Genomic DNA, 16,978 nt, shown 5'->3' with positions numbered 1-16,978 from the left:
AGAATGAGGCATGAGAGTGATGGTGTGGGATGAGAATGAGGGTGAGGGATAAGAATGAGGGTGAGGGATAAGAATGAAGGATGAGAGTGAGGGTGAGGGATGAGGGTGAGGGATAAGAATGAGGGTGAGGGATGAGAATGAGGGTGAGGGATGAGAATGAGGGTGAGGGATAAGAATGAGGGTGAGGGATAAGAATGAGGGTGAGGGATGAGAATGACTGAGGGTGAGGGAGGAGAATGAGGGATGAGAATGAGGGTGAGGGATGAGAATGAGGGTGAGGGATGAGAATGAGGGTGAGGGATGAGAATGAGGGTGAGGGATGAGAATGAGGGTGAGGGATGAGAATGAGGGTGAGGGATGAGAATGAGGGTGAGGGATGACAATGAGGGTGAGGGATGAGAATGAAGGTGAGGGATGAGAATGAGGGTGAGGGATGAGAATGAGGGTGAGAGATGAGAATGAGGGTGAGGGATGAGAATGAAGGTGAGGGATGAGAATGAGGGTGAGGGGTGAGGGATGACAATGAGGGTGAGGGATGAGAATGAGGGTGAGGGATTAGAATGAGGGTGAGGGATGAGAATGATGGTGAGAATGAGGGTGAGGGATGAGAATGAGGGTGAGGGATGAGAATGAGGGGTGAGGGATGAGAATGAGGGATGAGGGTGAGGGATAAGAATGAGGGTGAGGGATGAGAATGAGGGATGAGAATGAGGGTGAGGGATGAGAGTGAGGGTGAGAGTGAGGGTGAGGGATGAGAATGAGGGCGAGGGATAAGAATGAGGGTGAGGGATGAGAATGAGGGTGATGGAAGAGAATGAGGGTGAGGGATGAGAATGAGGGTGAGGGATTAGAATGAGGGTGAGGGATGAGAATGAGGGTGAGGGATGAGAATGAGGGTGAGGGATGAGAATGAGGGTGAGGGATGAGAATGAAGGTGAGGGATGAGAATGAGGGTGAGGGAAGAGAATGAGGGTGAGGGATGAGAGTGAAGGTGAGGGATGAGAATGACTGAGGGTGAGGGATGAGAATGAGGGTGAGGGATGATAGCGCCGTTAGTTTGTCAGAACAGGAGACGGTCCATATTAGGAGCCGGTCCATATTAGGAGCCTTTCCCCTACTTTATGCCCACGACAAATCTATATAGATTTAATTTTTCACATTTTTACATTTTTTTTATTTTGAAGAAAATAAGAAGAAGAAGAAAAGGAAAGGGATGTTTCTTATAATACGAATTTTTACTGGTAATTAAATTCTACAATCAAGAACACAAAATATAGATAACCAAGCGGCAAGCGGAGGCAAATCTCAGACTATCAGGTGACTGATTTTTACGAAAATGACATCGCCTGCAGTGTAGCAGACGACGCGAGTGAAGTAAAGATGAATGATGTTGTAAATGGTGTTTTTGTTTGAGACATCACAGATCTTCCAGGGCTCAACATGCCTTTCACTTTGGCATATACTAAAAATATGCAGCTAAAGTGTTTTGTTGATGTTAAATTTTATATTTATTTATTTATCTTCTAGTATGATACGGCCCGAAAACTGAGATTAAGTCGAGAAAAAGATAGAAACATAAATAACGGTTGCAAAATGAATAAGAAAAAACGAGAAAGAAATGATTAGGTCAAAATAAAGATAAAACTCCAACACTATTCACAGCATAAAGTACAATTGGAAAATAAATAAAATTTGTCTTGCTGTTATTTATTTCACTCGCATCGTCTGCTACGCCGCAGGGAGTTATTCCCTCTTGGTTATCTAAATTTTGTCCTCGCTTTGATTTACATCACACATACAAATTATGTAGAGAAAGCATTCAACTGTTTTAAACATAAGAAAAAAAGATTCTTTCTATTTTTTGTCAAACTGTCACGAGCATTGATTTTGGTGCATGCAGTGAAAACCATATTTTCCGATCCATAGTATTACTTCCCGCCGCGACCAAAACGAAAAGTTTCAATGAAAAGCTGCCAACGAAACGGGGAAAGTTTGCATGATGAAAACTCCAACATGCCCTCGTTGTCATACTTTGTATTCAGTGAAGTTCAAAGGTCTGTAATCATTTACAAGAATGCAAACGCTCAGGCCTTGCATTTAGTGTAAGCAATGACAATAGATAGACGAATAAGGGAGACGCTTTCTTCCTCAAAACATTCAAACGTGTGTGATGGATGGCCGTGCCTGCATCAGTCGCAGCATCTCGTAGACTAGTCGTACGAAGTGCACTTTTGAACGTGGGAGTAAAAGCTGTTTCTGATATCAGTAAGCGAGCTTTTAATAGTTTCGGAAGGACGAATTGTGCAAAACAACTCCAGTGTTGTTGCCAGCCTAAGAAGACAATAGGTCATTTGGACCTCCCTAAAAAAAAACAATAGGTCCAAATGTCCTGGCTTTAAAAAAAACAATAGGTCCAAATTGTACCGCCATACCTTTGATACATGCAATGCAAAATAACTTACAGTCCGGAGTTAAATCTATCTTTTTACGCAAAAAGTTTGCTTTGATGTCGCTTCCTAGTTTTAATTGTTCATAAACTTTGCGAGGAGAAAGAGCCTGACATTCCTGGCCTACCCTTTCCAATACAGTGCCCGGTGTGCGAATGTAGGGATCCTGCCTGATCTTTGCATTACCATGCATGCCGTAGTATTATATTGATGAACTTTCCGCTGTTTGCGCCGTTTTCGTTAAATTCCCCCCGCGGGTTAGGGGGAAGAATTTACCCGATGCTCCCCAGCATGTCGTAAGAGGCGACTTTCGGATTCTGTTTTTCCTTTTACCCTTGTTAAGTGTTTCTTGTATAGAATATAGTCAATTTTTGTAAAGATTTTAGTCAAGCAGTATGTAAGAAATGTTAAGTTCTTTGTACTGGAAACTTGCATTCTCCCAGTAAGGTAATATATTGTACTACGTTGCAAGCCCCTGGAGCAAATTTTTGATTAGTGCTTTTGTGAACAAGAAACAATTGACAAGTGGCTCTATCACATCTCCCCCTTTCCCCGTCGCGATATAACCTTCGTGGTTGAAAACGACGTTAAACAACAAATAAAGAAAGAAAGAAAGTTTTCGGTAAATAGGTACACTGGCTGGATCGGGTATTTCCAAAAACGCAGCCTCGAGTGTCAATGACGACAAACACGGACTCGGCACCAAGTGCATTTTCACTCGTAGCGAACATGAGCATTTCGATCGGGGTTTGTTTTTCTACTTTGCAACTCCCATTCTATTCATTGCAGACCTTGTCCGTCTTGTACGAATATGTATCGGTCAGTTGACCACCAAAACGTAAAAACTATCGGTCCATCGACCGGACAAGACTAGGTCCAATGCGTCAAATCAGAAAGGAATGCGTCAGAGACCGAAGACCGAGGCCTGGCAACAACACTGCCACTCCTTGTGGCTGTCCTTCAGACGCAGTGAAACATAAACAAATCCAATAGAAGTACTGCACAGTCACTTATACTTGGAACTAGTAGTAGAAGTGTGCAGTCTGTTTAAATGCATGTGTCACATTCAAGAGGATTATTATTGGTACATGTGAAGGAGTAAAGTCCAGAATATATAGCAAAGATGTATTACTTACTTAGAATACACTTTGACGGGCGCAGTGGCGTGGTGGTAAGACGTCGGCCTCCTAATCGGGAGGTCATGAGTTCGAATCCCGGTCGCTGCCGCCTGGTGGGTTAAGGGTGGAGATCCTTCCGATCTCCCAGGTCAACTTGTGTACAGACCTGCTAGTGACATAACCCCCTTCGTGTGAACACGCAAGCACAAGACCAAGTGGGCACGGAAAAGATCCTGTAATCCATGTCAGAGTTCGGTGGGTTATAGAAACACGAAAATACCCAGCATGCCTCCCCCGAAATCGGCGTATGCTGCCTGAATGGCGGGGTAAAAACGGTCATACACGTAAAAATCCACTCGTGCTAAAAACATGAGTGAATGTGGGAGTCTAAGCCCATGAACGAAGAAGAAGAAGAAGAATACACTTTTTAGAGTGCTTTACAATGTATTCAATCGAATTTGATCAAAGAAAACATGTGATGCGTTCAGTACAATTCTCAAATTAAGTCATTTGTCAGTTTACTGGTTTTGATGACTGGGTGATATGTTTTTGAATTAGATCTGCAACAGTAAGTTACAACAGATTGATAAAAGAAATGTTTGGTGGCAATAGACGGGCACTGTGGCGGGTGGTAAGACGTCGGCCTCTTAATCGGAAGGTCGAGGGTTTGAATCGCGGCCGCCTGGTGGGTTAAGTGTGGAGATTTTTCCGATCTCCCAGGTCAACTTATGTGCAGACCTGCTAATGGCTTATCCCCCTTCGTGTGTACACGCAAGCACAAGACCAAGTGCGCACGGAAAAGATCCTGTAATCCATGTCAGAGTTCGGTGGGTTATAGAAACACGAAAATATCCAGCATGCTTCCTCCGAAAGCGGCGTATGGCTGCCTAAATGGCGGGGTAAAAACGGTCATACACGTAAAATTCCACTTGTGCAAAAACACGAGTGTACGTGGGAGTCTAAGCCCATGAACGAAGAAGAAGAGGAAGAAGAGGTGGCAATGGCATACTCTATAATGGAAGCTATAGTGACATCACATACTGAAAGAAGAGTGAAAACTTTGATATTTATTTAATGTGATGACGAAGCTCACATGGGGTTATATCTGGATATTGTCATGGCAATTAATGGTGTATGTTGTTAAGGCCTAAAAAAAATAGGTGTGGTTACGGTAACCCGACCTACCCTATTTTTTTGGGCCGACCCCATAACTTTATTACATTTGTCACAAAAATACCAAAAACAACAAGTAAACGAGTGCAGAAATCGCAATGAAAGCGAAAGCGCCCGAGTCGCACACTTATTTCCCTGTCAAGTAGGTTTAATTTGTACACATTAGGAAAAAAAAGTTTTAAAAAAAAAGTGATTGCCCACCTTCCTACCCTATTTTTTTTTTGGCTATGTTACCGTAACCACACCTATTTTTTGTTGGGCCTTATTAATTATTCCTCTATAACGACAAATAAAAATTGTTGAAAGCCTCGGCATGAAAATCTCTGAACTGGAGCTTTTTTGTTTCAGTAGAGCATGCTGGGAAACCTGGAAAGCATCCAATGCTACTGCGTTGTGGACACACTTTCTGCGAGGCCTGTATTCAGAAGTGCACACGCAAGGATCATGCCATTGATTGCCCAACATGTCAGGTAAAGAGAGTGCATAATTGCACAAATTCTTGCGTTAAAGTTTAACAGTTTGATTAAATAAAAAACATACGTATGTATTTCACAATTTAAAAAATTATTATTAATAATTTATAAACCTCATTTTTTTCCAAATACATGAATTTCCTGACTAGCTACAAGAAGAAAGTGTGACAAAAGGTGGACATGAATTCTTCTAGCTTATGATTGCACATGTATATATCATGTTCAATCTCACTTATTTCAGTTTAAAAAAAATGGTTTTATGGACAAATTTAACTGTTAATTTATACTGCATTTATGTGGATCCTGATATGGTGTTAAAGATAAACATTTATAAATAATTAGTATGAGGGTTGTAAGATTGACCTGAACATTCAATTTTATTTATAAATGCATTCTTTAGGTGGCCACCGTAGTTGGAGTTGATACAGACCTGCACAAAGTTCTGAACCCAGACCTTTTCACAGTGGGCATGATATGGACACGCAGAATGGACCTAGAGCTGTGAGTAGCACAAGATACATATCCAGAGGAAACTGCATTTGTGCACACAAACACAAATACTTATGTACACACACACACACGCATGCATGCTCACACAGTTCAAACTTACACAGTTTTAATCAGAAGATACACATCCAGAGGCATCTGCATAGGTATGCACACAAACACACATATGTGCACACACAGTTCAAACATACAAAAGATTTCGTTCAAAAGACTGCTCAATTGTCATTTGTAATCAGTTCAAACCCCAAAAAGCGGACGTGATAACCTTGTGGATAACATGCCAGCCTGAGCCTCCCATGTGGAAGATCAAGTGTTTGAATCCCGGCCGAAAAGTGGTTGGATAAGGTTACAGATATTTGTTATTCTCACGGGTCATCTTGTGCAGGCTTGTACACACAAGAACAAGACCAAGTATACATAGAAGAGATCCTGTTTTTTGACTCACATGCGAAGCAAAAGTGAGTCTATGTACTCACCCGAGTCGTCCGGACGTCCGTCCGGAAAACTTTAACGTTGGATATTTCTTGGACACTATTCAGTCTATCAGTACCAAATTTGGCAAGATGGTGTATGATGACAAGGCCCCAAAAAACATACATAGCATCTTGACCTTGCTTCAAGTTCAAGGTCGCAGGGGCCATAAATGTTGTCTAAAAAACAGCTATTTTTCACATTTTTCCCATTTTCTCTGAAGTTTTTGAGATTCAATACCTCACCTATATATGATATATAGGGCAAAGTAAGCCCCATCTTTTGATACCAGTTTGGTTTACCTTGCTTCAAGGTCAAGGTCACAGGAGCTCTTCAAAGTTGGATTGTATACATATTTTGAAGTGACCTTGACCCTGAACTATGGAAGATAACTGTTTCAAACTTAAAATTTATGTGGGGCACATGTTATGCTTTCATCATGAGACACATTTGGTCACATATGATCAAGGTCAAGGTCACTTTGACCCTTATGAAATGTGACCAAAATAAGGTAGTGAACCACTAAAAGTGACCATATCTCATGGTAGAAAGAGCCAGTCAATATAACACTTACCTCGACAGTACTATTCTTGCACATTATCTATTATAGGCCGAAAAAATTGGACAAAACGCTGAGTGGGTACAATTATCTCCCATAACCATGCGCCACCGTGGATCCCAAGCACTGTCCGAGTGCTTCCCCCTTACAGGATGTAGGTGGCGCGTCCTCTTTCTTTTTTCGCGCGTGTCAGACCGGCTGTGTTTCTGCTACGCTCCCGGATTATTTTGGACTAAGAGGCTCCTTTTCTGTGTGGACTATCACCTGTTGGATTATTGTGTGTTATTCCACTTCTGGCTTGAGGCTACGTTGTGTTTCCTTCAACTTGTGCCTCCGTTTTTGTGTGGCGGACTCGGCGTGCCTCCCGTCCTACTTCGTGGTGACCGGTCGTCTGCTTCTCGTTTCGCCGCATTCACTTGAGTATTGACCTAAATTTTCTTTGAATTTTGTTAATTCTCGGTCTTTAAGGGTACGTACAGGGCGAGGTAGGATGTCTCGTCCTGTTTTGGGCTCTGGTTCTACGGAACCAGAGTCTGCCGGGGGCAACCCTTCTCCGGGCGCCCAGCGTCATGTTTTACGCACGGAGAAGGGGATCTTTCGGCGCTCCGACTCTCCCTCCCCAAACGCTTTGCGTTTGCGGCGAGGGAGGGCGGAGAAAGCCTGTTTGAGCAAGCTCAATGCGAGCTTGCTCAAACAGGCTGGGCTTGAGCCTGGGACTTCGGGCGGGGCTGCGCCGTCGAAGGTTCGGGGAAGGTCGAGGGGAAAGAAAAAGCTTCTTTCTCCTTCTCCTTCAGTGGAACAGGCTTCCCCCCCTTCGACGCCGTTGTCCGGCCCTCAGTCTCAGGCTTCAGCTCCTCCCGGTTTCAAGCCTGGGGGGAAGGTTTCCTTCTCCCCCCTGGCTCGAATCCGGGGGCAGGTCGATTCCCAACCCTCTTTGGGGGTTGGTGAATCCGATCTAGGGGCTACTGGAGAGACTCAGGTTTTGACAGCCAACGGCCATACCACGTTGAAAACACCGGTTCTCGTCCGACCACCGAAGTTAAGCAACGTCGGGCCCGGTTAGTACTTGGATGGGTGACCGCCTGGGAACACCGGGTGCAGTTGGCATTAAAATCTTTCTTTTTCCGGTGCCTCTCCTGTGCCCTCCTCGGTTTCCACCGCTGTGGAAGCCAGGAGGGACACGGGTCCTCCTCTGAACTCCCTCGCTGGGTCGTCTGCTGCTGTTTTGACAGTAGTTTCGGCCTCCTGGGGGGGGAGATCGGAGGAGATGACGGGGTCTCTGAATTCCCTCCCCGCTGGGGTTGGGATGCGAATTGACCCCGTTCAGGGCGGTCCTGTGGGGGCAGGGGTTTCAGGCTTCGTGCCTACGACCACTGCTACTACGGTTCCCTCTGACGTCCGTGTGACTGGTGGCTGTCCCTCTTGAAACGCTCCGGCCGACTAGTTACTGGACGTGGAGGTGTTCGACAGAACGTGGTACTTCTGTCGAATGGTCAGGGCGACGGGAACATTGTTTCTGTTGCTCAGACCGACACCTCCGACCGGACCGTCTTGACCCCACGCCATTCCTTAGCGTCTGGTGTTCGGGTGACGGATGGTCCGGACCAAGGGTCCGGAACGTTCCAGGCTTACGGGTCGGGATCGAACCGGACCCACGGGTCCCGACTGGACTTGACCTCCGGGTTTGGTCCGGACGGGACCCATGGTACGGGACCGTACGTGCGGGACAGTACCTCTGGCCCTTGCCGGACCCCCCGGACCTACGGGTCCGGATGGTACGGTACGGGACCAGTGTTTCGGTCGGGACCGGACCACCCGACCACCTCTGTTGGTCTGGGTGGTCTGGCACCGAACCGGAACACACCGGACCTACGGGTCCGGAGGGTACGGTACCGGACCAGTGGTCCGGTCGGGACCGGACCACTCAACCAACTCTGTTGGTCCGGGTGGTCTGGCACCGAACCGGACCATGCCGGACCTACGGGTCCGGATGGTACGGTATGTCCACGTCCGGACCGAGCCACCCGAACACTTCTGTGGGTACGGATGGTTCGGTACCGAACGGGAACGGGACCTCCGGATGGTACGGGACCGGACCGAATCTACGGGTTCGGATGGTCCGGTACCGGACCACCCGACCACCTCTGTTGGTCCGGATGGTCTGTCACCGAACCGGACCATACCGGACCTACGGGTCCGGATGGTACGGTAGGTCCACGTCCGGACCGAACACTTCAGTGGGTACGGATGGTTCGGTGCCGTACGGGACCTCCGGATGGTATGGGACCGGACCACAGGACCGGAACACCGGACCACCCTACCGGATCGGTCCGGACCACCCGACCACCTCTGTTGGTCCGGATGGTCTGGCACCGAACCGGACCTACGGGTCCGGATGGTACGGTATGTCCACGTCCGGACCGAGCCACCCGAACACTTCTGTGGGTACGGGTGGTTCGGTGCCGAACGGGACCTCCGGATGGTGCGGGACCGGACCGGACCTACGGGTCCGGATGGTCCGGTGCTGGACCGGAACACCAGACCGGAACACCGGACCACCCTACCGGACCGGTCCGGACCACCCGACCACCTCTGTTGGTCCGGATGGTCTGGCACCGAACCGGACCTACGGGTCCGGATGGTGCGGTACGTCCACGCCCGGACCGAACCACCCGAACACTTCTGTGCGTAGGATGGTTCGGTGCCGAACAGGACCTCCGGATGGTACCGGACCTACGGGTCCGGACCTACGGGTCCGGATGGTCCGGTGCGGGACCACCCGACCACTTCTGTTGGTCTGGATGGTCTGGCACCGAACCGGACCATACCGGACCACCGGACCTACGGGTCCGGATGGTACGGTGTGTCCACGTCCGGACCTAACCACCCGAACACTTCTGTGGGTACGATGGTTCGGTGCTGAACGGGACCTCCGGATGGTACGGCACCGGACCGGACCACCCTACCGGACCGGATCGGCACCCCCGACCGGACCGGACCATTTCTTTTCTGATCAGACCCGATGGGTTCCTGTTCAGTCTATAAATGGCGGGGGTTCGTTGGCTGGGCTGACCCAACAGTCGCAGGGTTGTTGTTTTTCTCCCCCTTCGGCTGCTGGAGACGTTTCGTCTTTGGGGCAGGGGTCTTCGCGGCCTCTTGCTTCTGTGGGCGTTTCTTCACAGCCTGCTTCATCGCTTTCGGCTCTTCCCCCTCAAGCTCCCTACACTCCTGCTTTTGAGGAGTTGTCGGGAAGTGAAGAGGAGAGTGAGTCGGAGGACGATAGGGAGGAGGATCAGGGTCGCCCTGAGGTTAACACTGAACCTCTACCCTTGCCGGTTTCTGATGGAACTTCCGAAGCTATGCTTCGTACTTTCCAACAGTACATGACAGACATCACGCGGCGTCTTGACGTCACGGATGCCTCTCTTAAGCGTCTGTCGTCTAGTGTTGACACACAGGACGTGGACCCGGGGTCTGAGGACGAGAGGCAGGAGGCTCGTCCTCGCACAGCTAGAAGGACGTTTGAACAGTTTCAGGACGTCCTTCCCTGAGACGCCCTCTCGTCCTTTGAGTCCGCTTCGGCCCGGGCGCGGGAGGCTCACGCCGCGTCTGCCGGCGGCTCGTTTTATGAACGATCCGGCCGCCGGCAATTCGCGTTCCACCCTAGTCTAAGTGCCACGGTGGAAGCGGCAGCACATCGCCTGAGGAGTACAGATTCACGTGCAAACGCGACCTATGTTCCTCGGGAGGACGCGGGTTCAGTGCCATGCTTTCCTTCGGGAGGCGCACCTCCACTGTTTCCTCGTGTCCAATCTGTTTCGTCCCTCCCTTTTCCCTTTGACTCTCGAACTCTCCCTTTCCAGACTTCGAGTGTTTAGGGTGGGGCTGACGGTGATGTGTTCGTTGGGGAGGTGCCTTCGGTCAAGAAGGTGGAACTGAGCTCTGCTTCGTTCCACAATCTTGAGGCCACCGTTTCTTCCACAGTCGAGGCCCAATCACAGGCCTTGACATGGATGAGCACGCTGTCCACACTGTTGGACCCTCCCAATCGGGCAGAGTCCGATTCCACTCGGGTCCTTGACACGGTTCGAGTGGATCGGGCTTTGCATGCCGTGCGATCGTGCGTGACGTCTGCGGCAGAATTGGCCATTGGAACACGGGTCCACTTTATTGGCCCTGTTCCGTGATCATTTTCTGCCTACTTCTATAGTGCCTCCGGATATGAGGAAGAGTCTGAGGAACACGTTTCCTCAGCCTTCTTCCCTCTTTCATCCGGACACTGTTCGTTCTGTGGTGGAGTCCACACGCCAGAGGAACACTGATTCTCTGATGGTTGGCCTCGCTGCTTCGGCGACGGCGGCGGGGAGTAAGAGAAGTGCTACAGTCACCTCCAGCTCCCAGCCTCAGAAGAAGAAGAAGAAGCCAGTTTCACTGCCTCCTTCTTCCTCCTCTTAGACGCCTGTTGCGTTCCCAAGCAAGACGAAGGGTGCTCAGACAGGTAAGGGGAAGCAGCACCACCAGGGGGGGTGGTCGCAAGCCTGCGCCTGCCCGCCAGCAGAATTTTCAGTGAGTCCCGGCCCTACGTTGACGCCCCCTCAAGTTGCCCCTCTTTCGTCCGGCGGTTCCCTTTTTTCGGGCCCGCGGCATGTGGGGCAGACTGGTCTCCAACCAGTTTTTCTTGAGGGTGGTGTGGTCGGGGTTTTCTCTACCGCTGTCGTCACAACCTCCATTGTCCGCTCTACCTTGGACGTTCCCCCCTCCTCGAGAGCCTGCCAGATGGCAGGCTCTTCAGGACGAGGTGAACTCGTTGGTCGAGAAGAAGGCGGTCTACCCCCTTTCTCAGCCTTCTCTGGGGTTCTGCTCCCGCCTGTTCACCGTCCCAAAAAAGGACGGCCGGTTCAGGCCGGTGTTGGACCTCTCCACCTTGAACTTGTACCTTCACAGGTGCAAGTTCAAGATGGAAACCCCTTCGTCGGTCCGGTTGGCCATCCGGCCAAACGATTGGGCCATGTCTGGGACCTCCAGGATGCTTACTTCCACATCCTGGTGGCCCCGGGGTACCGACATCTGCTCCGGTTCGTTTGGGAGGGCACGGTGTTCGAGTTTCGGGCCCTCCCATTCGGCCTGTCCTTGGCCCCTCTGATTTTCAACGGGGACAACAACACCACATGCTTAGCTTACCTTCGCCACCAGGGGGGCACCAATTCTCGGTCCCTCTCCCTGTTGGCGGAGGAGATTCTGCTCTGGTGCCAGACCAATCAGGTCCGGATGTCAGTCCAGTTCGTTCCGGGGAAACTGAACGCCCTGGCCGACATTCTCAGTCGGGGCGATCAGGTTCTCTCCACAGAATGGACCATCGCTCACAACGTTCTACAGCGTCTGTGGGCAAGGTGGGACCGTCCTCTGATCGATCTGTTCGTAACTCGATTCAGCGCTCGGCTTCCCAGGTACGTCAGCCCCTTTCGAGACATGAATGCGTTCCACTTGGACGCATTCACTCTCTTGTGGAGGCTCCTCGATGCTTACGCCTATCCCCCGACATCTCTGATTCCGAGGGTGCTGGCAAAATATCTGCAGGAACGACCAAGACTGATTTTGGTCGCGCCTTACTGGCCAACAGCTCCGTGGTTTCCAGATCTTCGCGGTCTCACCCACGTAGACCCTCTACCTCTGGATCTGGACGGGGGAGGTCTGCTCCAGCCTCGATCATGCCTCCCTCATCCACGTCCAGAGAGTCTGTGCTTGACCGCATGGCTCTTGTGCGCTCCAAACTGCTTGCACTAGGATTGCACAAGAGTTCAGTAGAGTTTTCCTTGAACGCTAAGAGGCGATCAACTAATCAGCTCTACGACTTACGCTGGAGAGCTTGGGCCACCTTCGCCTTGTCCAAGGGGATAAAGCCGCTTTATCCCTCAACACAGGACTTGGCCAACTTCCTGGTGGAAGTGTATCAAAAGAAGAGTCTTTCTTCTAAGACTCTTCTTGGATACAGATCTGCCATCGCTTCCACGATTGCGGCCGCTACTGGTCGCAGAACTGAACACTTGATCAGGTCCTCCCTCATCGCTAATGTCCTTTCGGGTATTAGCAATGCAGCGGTGTCTAAACCTCGGGTTTCATTTCCCAAGGGGGATGTCTTTCTGGTCCTCAAACTCCTGCGTAGCAATGAGTTTGAACCCCTGGCAGGCATCAGTATCAAGTTGCTGATTTTTAAGACTAATTGTTCCTCATCGCTTTAGCCACTTGCCGTAGACTCAGTGGTATTCAAGCTTTGAGTGGCCTGGACTTTGACATTGAGTTCACCACACAGCAGTGGTTGCTAGCATGGTCACGTCAGTCTAAGGTATGTTTCTTGGGTATATTTTCTTTTACGGTAGTACTGTTCGAAAATTGCCTGGGTATCTTAATCCTTGGATTTAAGTGATTTTGATTAAGGAGTTTAATACTCTACATATCACCCTCACACCACTCTGGTATTCTGTGCAAGAATAGTACTGTCGAGGTAAGTGTTATATTGACTGTAAGGCTTCTTTTTAAGCCTACTGTCTATATGATACTTACCGAGACAGTACTATTAGAGTTTCCCTCCCGCCTCCCCTCTTGATATGTTATGGGCTTTTTGAGGGTCTGCAGCTCATAAAGAAAGAGGACGCGCCACCTACATCCTGTAAGGGGGAAGCACTCGGACAGTGCTTGGGATCCACGGTGGCGCATGGTTATGGGAGATAATTGTACCCACTCAGCGTTTTGTCCAATTTTTTCGGCCTATAATAGATAATGTGCAAGAATAGTACTGTCTCGGTAAGTATCATATAGACAGTAGGCTTAAAAAGAAGCCTTACAATAAGCACCATTGTACTTCCTATGTCTTGAATTAACAGCTTTGTGTTGCATGACCTTGGTAGGAAAAATGTGTAAAGCAGTTCTTAGTGTATGATGTCATTGCTAGGTTTAGTTATTTGACCTTGACCCTGAAGGTCAAGGTCATGTAAAGGTCAAGGTCAAGCATGTGAGTCGTATGGGCTTTGCCCTTCTTGTTTTCAAATGAACGCATCTGGTAAACAGTCACTGGCATGTACCAGATACTGCATGTGTGCAGGTGCTAAAGCTCTAGGGGTAAGGGCTTTATGATGAGGAAGTGGACATTCCACCTGTCTCTGTGTAATTTATCATGTTAAATCCACATATTTTTTTTCTTCTCCAGTCAAAGCCAGAAGATCATGGGTGGTGAAATGGCCCGACAAAAAAAGAGAGACAAAAGAGGAACCCCTGCTGCCAGATCAGGTTGGAATGCTTTTTATGTGTCTAAGTTAATGTTTATTCATACTGAAAATCACTGGTTGGTGGAACAATTTCTTTGAACCTTTTCTTTCACAAGCAATTTTAGATATCTGTGCATTTATCATATTACATGAGAACCCCTCCATTTAAATAATACAGGGCCTTTACTGTGTGTTTTGCCGTTCTCATCTACTGAATTGTGCGTTTCTGACAGTTCAGCTTATTTGTAGCATATTTCAGTCTTACATTTGACCAAAGTTCAGTTTAATTGTAGTATGTTTACTATAGTCATAGTAAACAACAACAAAAGCAGTAGACCTGTCCATTCATGTGGCTCGCAGTCTTATTTAGTTCCACCCTGCTAGGCAGTAAGCCATGAGTCTCTTCACATTTTGCTCAACTTTATATCTGGTGTGGGATATATTTACACACACAATGCAAATCCAGCAACAGATCAGTTATATATATGTGCTACAGCAGTCCCTGCAATGTACGGCCCCCGGCGTGAGCGGCCACCTGACATGTAAGGACACATTTGCTCGGCACGGAGTGTTTTCCTTCTATACCGAGAGGCATAAATTCCGCAAACTGAACTTTAAAAAATCAAAAAAAATCAACTCGGTGGTGAATGTTTTCAATGTTTGAATATTTTATTTATTGGCCATTTTAGTGTTTATAAACCTTCGCTTTATTGATTTTGAATAGAACATCATGAAATGACAATTTAAAAAAAAAAGTGACTGAGTCTAAGCGCAATGATTTCGGAAAACGTTCAGTGTTCATCACGTTCAATGCTTTGGCCAGCTCTAAGCATCCCAATCGCTTGCTGAGTCTCTCTCCTTCATCAAGTCGTGGCATGATTGCGATATCTGATACAGCCAAACAGCCAGTTGCATTTCATAGGGCCATACACTATCTTTTTTACGTTATTGTCTCCCGTTCAGCCCATGGTCTTTATTAGCACAGTGAGCTGTGGCTGGATCAGCAATACTGCAAAGCGCACGCTGACAGCATGAAACATTTGCTCCGACACTCAAGATGTCAACTACAAATTACAGGTTCAATCTGATTTTCGTTTGAGAGCAAAATCGTTCAATGCACTATTTGCAGAATTTATGCCTTTCAGTATATATTTGCCCCCCCTTAAACGGACACCTGCAAAACGTGGACACGGACACTAATTTTCGGTCCCAACAGCAGGTCATACCTGCAAAGTACGGACAGACCATCGTCAAATTTTCACCACACCAAAATCGATAACAGAGCAGTCCGGCTCTTGGTACAAAGGTCACAGCCGCAAAGGCGTGATGACAGTCTCTGTTAACTTGGGTGCACGTGTACCCATCAGGAGGGGGTTAATTTGGGTCAGGAGTGGAGTACACGCACTTTCTTGCTTTCAAATGCGAAGATGCCAACATGAAACTGCACTATGCTCTTTATTCTTGTCTGTTGGACGTAAGCAACAGAAGCCACAGTCGATGAAGGCCCTCCGAGAAAGAGAGTGAAAAATCGGCCACCGTTCTCAGCATCGCGTGTCTGTGTGTAACCTCTTTCATTGACAAGATACTCTTGTTTCCCCGCAGCCTTGACCAGTGAGTCGGTTACCTAATCTGTGAACCCTTGTGTTGCTTTGTCAAAAGTTAGACACAGGCAACTGGTTTTGCTCTGAGTGAACAGTGCAGCTGGCAGCTTATTAGCCGGTGACACCTCTTTGGCCACAGCACCAAACAGTACATGGCCGGGGGGGAGGGAGAGAGGGGGGGGGGGGTGGGTAGCTGGCTAAACTCAGTGGGGTGTCTGGTGTCACTGCATGTCAGCAGGAAGAGCATTGGAGAGAAATAGAGAGGTGTACTCTTCCAAACAATTTCCAAGGATCAGTTGTCAGGGCTTAGGGTAGTCAGTGAGGGAGAGGGAGAACGGTGTTGTGTACAGTGTATTTCCAACTGAAGAGTGAAAAGTCACTGCCACAAGATCGGCATGCAGTCAATAAAGCCAGACAAGAAGAATGATTATGACATGCGGCTCTATCTGCTGGTTTTTATTCAAACTGGTTTTCAACGCTTATTCTCACAAAGCATCTGCACACCTGCCTCTGTGCTGTGTTTGTGTGGCTGCTTTCGTATGATGTCAGTGCATGGTGAGTGCGTTCACTGCCTTGAGGATTTATTTTATCTCTTCTTTTCAACACCATTCATACAAATCATTTTTTGCAGAACGTTTAACAAAATATTAGGAGTTGGATGTTATCGTTTAGTAGCCACAAGAAGTGGTTAGCATAGACTCAAACATGTTGTGTGTGTGTCTCTGTGTGAGTGTATGGGGGAGGGGGTGGTGTGGTCACCCCTCCCGTGACCGGCCACCTGCAATGTACGGACAGGTTTGCTATGGCCCAAGGTTGTCCGTTCATGAGAGGGACTGCTGTTTTTCTACTCTTGTTAACTGTTTGTGGCAGGCATCTCTTGCAGCGAATGCCACATCAACACAGCCACCTGCCAGTGCATCAAGTGTGACTGCTTGATGTGCAGGCCATGCTTTGATAAGGTGAGGAGTGTTTCCTTTGTTTACTGTCTTCACCCATATTTCAGTTAGTGGCTGTACAGTGAGAAATTGTATATTTATCTTCACTGGATTTTCTCAGTTTTGATTTTGTGTATTCATAGAGTTGGCCATATACTATTGATTGACAAGTGTTGAAGTTTTTGGACATTTCAAGCCATAAGTATACACAATTGATCTGTGTGTGCAATCCTGTTCGTATACACACACTTAAGTACTTCTTGCATTCCTTAATGTGACTGAGAAAAAGACAAAGCCATCATGTGACCAAAAGATGGGTTTGGTATTTGCTAACATACTTTGGTGTGTCAAGGACTTTTATTTTCTTTGAACAGGTTTCAGTGTGTGGCTGGGTAATCTGTCACAAGTAAATAAGAGTAAGGAAATGCAAAC

General features: G+C 48.1%; 1 protein-coding gene and 1 non-coding gene across 4 annotated transcripts in view; both read left to right on the top strand.

Moving 5' to 3' along the window:
- Positions 1-1,943: 1,943 nt before the first annotated feature.
- Positions 1,944-16,978, top strand: part of LOC138962177 (RING finger protein 17-like) — a 72,054-nt gene continuing 57,019 nt past the window's right edge. For 2 of the 3 annotated variants that reach the window (XM_070333903.1, XM_070333901.1), the window contains exons 1-5: positions 1,944-2,054; positions 5,087-5,208; positions 5,612-5,712; positions 13,953-14,032; positions 16,482-16,570. In XM_070333903.1, coding sequence (XP_070190004.1) covers positions 1,997-2,054; positions 5,087-5,208; positions 5,612-5,712; positions 13,953-14,032; positions 16,482-16,570 — 450 coding nt within the window. In that variant the 5' untranslated portion in view covers positions 1,944-1,996. The remainder of the gene's footprint in view (positions 2,055-5,086; positions 5,209-5,611; positions 5,713-13,952; positions 14,033-16,481; positions 16,571-16,978) is intronic. The other variant, XM_070333902.1, reaches the window with a different exon arrangement.
- LOC138963320 (5S ribosomal RNA) lies at positions 7,737-7,855 on the top strand. Its single transcript, XR_011454785.1, has one exon. It is a non-coding gene; the product is annotated as a 5S ribosomal RNA (ribosomal RNA).

This window comes from Littorina saxatilis, linkage group LG3, assembly GCF_037325665.1.
Source record: "Littorina saxatilis isolate snail1 linkage group LG3, US_GU_Lsax_2.0, whole genome shotgun sequence".
NCBI classification, from domain to species: Eukaryota; Metazoa; Mollusca; class Gastropoda; order Littorinimorpha; family Littorinidae; genus Littorina; species Littorina saxatilis.
This window is presented reverse-complemented; position numbering and strand designations above follow the sequence as displayed.